We start from the raw sequence: 7529 nt of genomic DNA, 5'->3' as shown, positions 1-7529 counted from the left end.
GCTGTCAGCAACTCTCCGAAGATCTCAAGGTCTTTCCCATCACCCACTATCTGATTCTTTTAAGTGGAGATGCCACAAACTGAACCTGGGAACCTTCTGCATGCAAAGCAAGTTACTCAACCACAGAGCAATGGGCCCACTCGCAAACAGGGGACTAAAGTGTGGGCAATGCTGAGCCTTTTGTTACCCAAGCTGTTGTAGCCGACCATATAGAGATCTAAACAAACAGCCTTTTGAAGCTGATGTCTGTATCTTCCGGATGGCAGAGTAGTTCTGAGTTTACTTGGAATCACAATGCATGGGTGTAGAAGTGACTAGTTACAGCACTGGCCAGTTTCAGGTCATACAAACAAGACAGAACTTCTTTCTGGAAAAGAACAGAGTTGCCATATTTACACCACAGGATCTGTTTCTGAGCAGATTTCTTGGTCAATTATAAAGCATGATATATTCTCATACCAAGAAACCAAAATAAGGAACGTCATTTTCAGCATCCTTATGTTAAAAATACCATTGACGTCAATGTGAAGTAATTCCAGCTAAGCATTTCCCCTGTCCTACTTGTCTCATAGAACAGAGTCTGGGCAAGGGCTAGGGAAGCCACTACCTATGCTGAGGTGCCACCTGTGCCCCGGGCTATGGTATTCAGCTGCCTGGCCTCTCACACAGGAGAACTGAATTATGTCCTTAAGTGTTATTTTTTTTTTAATGGAATTGTTGACCAGACTATAAGAACTGAAGGCTGAATATTGATTTGTGCTAAGTTCAGATTCCATGGTTCATTTATACAAGAGATCTATAACCAAAAGTTAGGCTAATTGGACCAAGTCATTCTTTAAAATTCAACGCCCTTTCCTCACCCCCAACACAGCCACACAAATCTTTTCATGGACAAAACAAAATGAGAAGCAGAGGCAGGAGAGGTGCTTTCTATTTATGGCAGCAAAGTCTATAGCAACTGTAAAAATGTAAAGGAATCCCCTTGTTTCCCCTGGCTTTTGACAGTTGGTACAACAATTTTCCCATAAGCAAGATTTCATAAGCCTTAGAAACGCAGTCCTCCAGACAGAGCCAAGCCTGATCTTTCCCTGCTCCCACCAAGCAACCAGGCAACAGTAACATGCAAAGACTCTTGGCTCTCCAGTCTTACAGTGCCATCCTAGGCAGAGCTGCACCCTTCTAAGGCCACTGAAGTAAATGGACTTAGGAGAGTGCAAATCTGCTTAGGACTCCACTGTTAATTACCTCTGGCTTTGTTCATTAAACTCCTAGATGGATCAGTGTTCGGTGATCTGATGAGTTCAGGCACTGATTCTCAACATTTGAAGTCATCCAGTTAAGCAAAATACATGGGAGGCAGAGGGGGTTGGGGAGGAGATGGATATCAATGCTGAGGAGAGCCTGTAGGACAGGGTTGTCCTCATATACTCTGAACATCCAGCTGTTCAGAAAAGTTAGAAAAATGGCTGCCAAAGCCAGAAAGAAGAACTCTGCTTCCAACTCTCTATGGATCAGAAACTAGAAACTTCAGTGGTGTTGGATGTATTTCAGCTAGGAGAGGAAGAACAAAGTATTTTTCCAAAAAGGATGCACGAGATGGCAGCTGCTGATTATACACGTAGATAATATATTCTGAAACAACTATTCTTAGATTGACCGACTCTCTGCTGAAGAGAAGCGGTCACAAGGCGCTAATTTGGCAATCTGTCCAATTTATCCTTCCTTTCTTTACCAGAATATAGTCACTTACTTCAGGACAGTCACAGGCAGAAATCTTGTCGTTTCTATGCCTGAGACGCTACCTCTGCTCACACAAAGATAAGTTTCATTGACATCTGGCCTTTCTTCCTGGAAGTCAAGTTTAGGAGCAGAGTATGACAACTGCGAGTCTGACATGGGGTCGCGAAGAGTTGGACTCGACTGTGCGACTGAACAACAACAAATGAAGACTGCGAGCCATTTATGCTGGCATAATGTCTTTTGACATTCCATTAAAACCAAGATTACTCCAGACAAAGTCCCTGACCTAGTAACCAGCTACACATAACTGGTGTATTTACACGCACATGACAAAGCCCACACACCCAGTTCAGTGCGATGAGCACTGCACTGTGGATGGTGATCTATACCTGAGGTTCTTTCAGCTACATGTGTGGAAGTTTGCTTCCACATGGTGCTCTCCCTTGGTGAATCACAGCATAAGTGTTTTTGGAATGAAACTGGAAGCAACCACTACCTGGGTTCCTCACAGTGTTTCTTTTGGGCAGCCTGTGGTTTCTTGTTCACAGAATAAAGAACCATCATATGGCAAGAAACCTGTGCATAACTTGGCACCACAATAACAGGGCTTTTTCTTCAGTTTCTCTCCTTGTGGCTTCTCCTGTTCCCTTTGCAAAGCTGGGAAGGAATTACGATGTCTTCCAGAATAATCATACGAAAGTTCTTCTGCACAGATATCTCTATCAGCAAAAAGTGCCAGCTTTGGCACCATTGAGTCTATGCGGACAGGGACCATAATGAGGTTTGGCTCACAGGAGTGGTTCAGGAACCGACCAACATTACCTGTGTGTGTGGGATCAACAAACGTCTCCATGATCTGACCATCACACAAGTGCTCTCTTATTGCTATTATGTAATTTGAATCATTTGCTGACTGCAGCTGTACCCTTCGACATGCTTCTCTGAAATTGAGGATTTCCCCTGCATATTCACACACAAATCTGCCTTTCGGTATGAAATCCAGAGTGCGAAGACCCCAACCTTTCTTGGCCGTCTTAAAGACTTCCAGTCTGAATTGTAAGCCCCTTTGAACCACCCTGTTCTGGCATGACTCTCCACACTGGCACATAACATTGCACTCAAAAATAGGCTTTGAATACTCTAGTTCATTTCCTTCATAGTTGATGCATGAATTCTTATAGTTTTCTGCATAAGGAAGACATGAACACATGGAAGCCAGGCAGGAAGCAGATTGGCAGCTGCATCCCTGAAAGGAGATTTCAGAGGGGTCTGGTCCACATTCGGCAGCAGCCACGTGATCTGGACTGTACTGTAAAAGAAAAAACGAGGAAATCAGTAGTCTGCTCCATGCAGGGCTGGTGGCCAACTTTATGCTATTACAAAACTGCTCACAATGAAGATCTGTTGTTCTACCTGTTGAAGCATAAACCAATTAACTGCTTATATTTCGAAAAGCCTATGTGGTGTAGTGGTTAGAGGGTCAGACTAGGATCTGGGAGATCAAGGTTCAGATCTTCACTCTGCCATGGAACCTTGCTGGGTGTCCTTGAGTCAGTTACACGCTCTCAGACTAACCTACCTTACAGAGTTGTTGTGAGGATAACCAAAGGAAGAATACTGTAAATCCCATGGGTTCCCCATTGGGGAGAAAAGGTGGGTTTAAATGAAGTGAATAAACAAACAAACAAATGTGGAATCCGATTCAGGATATTATGAAACAGGTTGAACAACCAACCACCTAACAGACATTTTTTGAAAACCATATTCTGAACTTATATGGATTTCTGGTGCTTCTTTTCAGTACTTTCCTTCAGCCTGAGCCCTTGCCTATTAGAAACAGGTATTATGGGATTATTTAACACTGTTAAATTAAGCACATTCTTATTTATGTATTCAATATACTTTGTTTTCAACATTCCTGGTGCTTTACTTTCTGACGTTTTGATCTTGTGGGATGTCTTCCTTCCTGGTTTTATTTGATTTGCTTACTGTCCTAGGGGGAAGGTCAAACCCAGGATGCAAATTTTGCTCATCTTTCTGTACGTTAGGGAGAGGAAGTGTGGTGTAAGTATATGCAGTTGATTTCCTAGATTTGCTTTTATTTTATTTATTTATTTTCATTACATTTATACCCCGCCCTTCCCGCGAATGGGAAAACAAGTTTTCTTTTACTTGTTCCCTCCATGATTTCTTTAGAAACCAATTTTTATAATGCAGGTGCTAGTCAACATGGAGTGGCTGAGGACGCAGTAATTTAATTCCTTTAAAGCCACTCATTAGCCAACACGATAAAATTATCTTGCCCACGCTCACAAATCTCATGCTTCTAATTTTATCTGAAGTGACCAGCCATGATTCAGCGTATTTTTGGATGAGAAATGCATCCTTTAAGAGTGGAAGAAAAATGTGAAAGTTCTTTTTTTTTTTTTGTTTACCTATTGAAATGAAGACAGAAACATATGGTGGAAGTTTTCCTGTTTACTCCAAATGCACAAATGGTTCTTTAAAACCTACATACTGTTTGAACAGAGCTCTGCTAATTAATCAATTACAATATCACTAGGCAATCTAAAGTTATCACAGCTGCAGTAGACATTAAAGAAAATCAAATAACCTCAAGCTTCTAGGCTCCTTTTTTCAAAACCTTTCAGCAAAACCATTTGTGATGGATGTGAGAAGTAGAAAAGTACAGTGTTAGGCCTTGTGGTGTAACTTTCATATACTTTGCTGCTCTAGTAATATTTCATCCATTCTGAGAAAATTCTGACATCCCTATACCAGGTAAGTTTATTTGGAAGTATGCCCATAAGTCAGTGGGACTTATTCTTTAATAAGCGTTAAATGTTAACTAACATCAATAGTTGGGAATGATCAAACTGGTCCAGTGTCAAACCAAATTTTAATCAGTTACATTTGCACTATCTAGATTTATGCATTTAGTTCCATGTTTAAGAAAGCATTTACAACAAGAGAAACTGAAGGGTTGTATTTAGGAGGACAGCCACAGGTCCATCGTAATAAAATAGTACCAAATAACAGGAAAGGCAGTTTCTTTGGGCAGAATATCTGAACACCAAGTAGATGAAAGATTTTGGAAATGAGTTGAAGATTGTTTAAAATATGTCTCTTTTTAGCTCCTTACCCTTCTATATTGCAAACTGATTCAGATTTAGGTGGTGTCACACAATTCATTCATTCATTGCCACGCCAAGGAAAGTTTCTTTTATTTTAAGAGAGATTTCTAGTCTGTATTAAGGTTTGCATTTATGCCCTTTAAGAGCCATCCACAATGTTAAACTAATATGAAATTCTCTCTAAAAGCACCAAAAATGCATGTACTTCAAAAGGTAACAGTGTTTTCCAAAGAATATTATCAATAATTGGTCAAGCATCAAGACACTTTGTCAGAGGCAAGAGTGACCTCTAATGGAATGTACCTAATAGTACATTTTAGTCTACAGCACTAATTATTGCTCGCTCTCTCCTCCCCACATGCTTTCTTATTATCTGGCAGCAGTTACTTTACTATCTGCACAAGAGAGAAATTCAACATGCAGTGATAAGCAAATCTTTATTAGATGAACTTCTGCCTGTTGTCTTCTTATTAAAGTTCAGGCAGTCTTGCCAGAAACATCTATTTTCAGGACACACTGAAAAAAAGCTATTCTTACAGTGCAATCCTAAACAGAGTCACACATTTCTAAGCACACGGACTTCAATGGATTGCACTGTCAACAACCTGTGATACTAAGTGCACTTAAGTGAATTCAACTAGTGGCATCAAAGAGGCCTGCTTCTCCCACCATGGACTTGGTTCCCAGTTGAGTATACAACTGTTCAATATACAAAGCTTTCAGAATGGCAAGGCTTTCTGAATGTGGGGAAGTCTTACACTTCTTGGATATTACAGACAACTTGAAGGGAAACTTCTTGGATAGGAAACGGAGAAAGAGGGAAATAAAAGCAATTCACAGAAGGCTAGGGCAAGAAATAACTTGTAAAGCCATGTACCTTCTTCAAGTAGAAGAAGAAGAAATTGGATTTATACCCCACCCTTCACTACCCAAAGGTGTTTCAGAGCGGCTTACAAACTCCTTTCCCTTCCCCTCCCCACAACAGACACCCTGTGAGGTACGTGGGGCTGAGAGAGCTCTGACAGAGAACTGCTCTTTTTCAAGAGCAGCTCTGACAGAACTACGGCTTGCCCAAGGTAATCCACCAGGTGCAAGTGGAGGAGTGGGGAATCAAACCCGATTCTCCCAGATTAAAGTCCACGCACTTAACCACTACACCAAACTGGCTCTCTATTGTCAGGAGTCACAGGAGCTTGGCTGATCAGAACTTATGCCATATACTGGCAAATTCAGAGTCCAAAGGTACCTTTGGACAGTGGACTCTATGGCATTATATTTGGCTGAGGCCTCTCCCCTTCCCGATCCCCCCTCCCCAAACCCTGTCCTCCTCAGACTCTACAGCAAAATATCCAGGAATTTCCCAATCTGGAGCTGGCAACCCTAGTTAGTAGCCATGTTGGTCTGAAGCAGCAGAACAAAATCTGAGTCCAGGGGCACCTTTAAAACCAACAAAGTTTTATTCAAGCTGTAAGCTTTTGTGTGCAAGTACACTTCATTGTGTCTAACGAAAGCTTATACTTTGCATAAAACTTTGTTAGTCTTAAAGGTGCCACTGGACTCAGACTTCGTTCTGGGAAAAGTGAAAAAAATGAGTACTCTGGAAAATGATGCAACGTAATTAACATGGATGTTTGTGACACTTATAAAGGCACAGCACCTGAAAAATCAAAGGAGTATATCGTACTGCGCCAAGTTTCTAACATTATGGGGAGAAAAAAAAACCAAGCTCACCAAACTAACATTTCAGAACTTATTGGGGTTTTGAACTTGGTTCTCCACCGCACGAGCATATATGTTCACATTCACACTAATCTCCGAGCCAGAATTATAGAATTAACTAAATGCTTCGACTTTATTTTCGCTTCTGGCGTAAAATGAACGCCCTCAAGAATTCTGGGAGTTGCAGTTTTAAGAGCGCTGAAAACCCTCAGTCAGAAATACTTTGCCCTCTCAAAGACTACAGTTCCCAGAGTTCATGACCAGGGCCGCTTGAGGAACCCAGACACCCGTTTTCCCCCCTGTAAATTCCCTTAGCCCAGTATTGCTTTCTGCCATAGTCTCTGGGTCAGCCTGACGCGGCCAAATCCCTATTGTCACCTGGAATCCTGGGGGCTCCTCAAGCCGCGGCCAAACAGTCACGGGCAAATTCTCTAGCCCTCGGCTCACATCCATCACGCCTCTCGGCCAGGCGAAGCGTTCCAGGCTCCTGTCCCGCCCCGACTGCTGGGATTGGCCCCTGGGACAAGGTATTATTCAAGGAGTGGCCAAGTGAAATTGAATGACAGGCGAAGACGCATGTGGGAAGCGTCTCTTGAATGCTTAAAGGAAAAGTAGCAAGTCCCCCCCCCGGCGTCCCCCCCCCCCACCGGCTCCCCCCCCCGGCACGGCAGGGGGAGTGCAGGAATGGCCTGGGAAGGCATAAGTATCGAGAAAAAGGCCGTACCCTTCTTCGGCCATTCTCTCGAAGGGCGACTGCCGCAGGGAAGCCCTGGACAAGACGAAGCTGTAGTAGCAGAAAAGAGCAAGAGTCCAATAGCACCTTAAAGACTAACAAAACCTATGGCGGGGTATGAGCTTTCGTGAGTCACTGGTGTTGGGAGAGGTAACGAGATTCTCTGGTCCCGCATGGACCACGAAAGAGGCAAGGAAATTTGT

At 42.7% G+C, this 7529-nt stretch overlaps 1 protein-coding gene across 1 annotated transcript; it reads right to left on the bottom strand.

Moving 5' to 3' along the window:
* Window positions 1-895: 895 nt before the first annotated feature.
* On the bottom strand, window positions 896-7046 carry LOC107121138 (histone-lysine N-methyltransferase SETMAR). Its single transcript, XM_015424008.1, has 2 exons — window positions 6972-7046; window positions 896-3049 (listed from the first exon to the last, which is right to left on the bottom strand). The coding sequence occupies exons 1-2, from the start codon at window positions 7044-7046 to the stop codon at window positions 2246-2248; spliced, it is 879 nt and encodes a 292-aa protein (XP_015279494.1). The 3' UTR covers window positions 896-2245.
* Window positions 7047-7529: the final 483 nt, after the last annotated feature.

The sequence above is a fragment of the Gekko japonicus genome, unplaced genomic scaffold (genome assembly GCF_001447785.1).
Source record: "Gekko japonicus isolate JY-2015 unplaced genomic scaffold, Gekko_japonicus_V1.1 scaffold2376, whole genome shotgun sequence".
Classification (NCBI taxonomy): domain Eukaryota; kingdom Metazoa; phylum Chordata; class Lepidosauria; order Squamata; family Gekkonidae; genus Gekko; species Gekko japonicus.
This window is presented reverse-complemented; position numbering and strand designations above follow the sequence as displayed.

Bases quoted from the DNA above. Each gene is read 5' to 3' on its own strand.
- LOC107121138 (XM_015424008.1), bottom strand. From the start codon at position 7,046: ATGGATGTGAGCCGAGGGCTAGAGAATTTGCCCGTGACTGTTTGGCCG. The intron at 3,050-6,971 runs GTGACAATAGGG...TTTCTTTTACAG, and splicing joins AGGAGCCCCCAGGATTCCAG to TACAGTCCAGATCACGTGGC.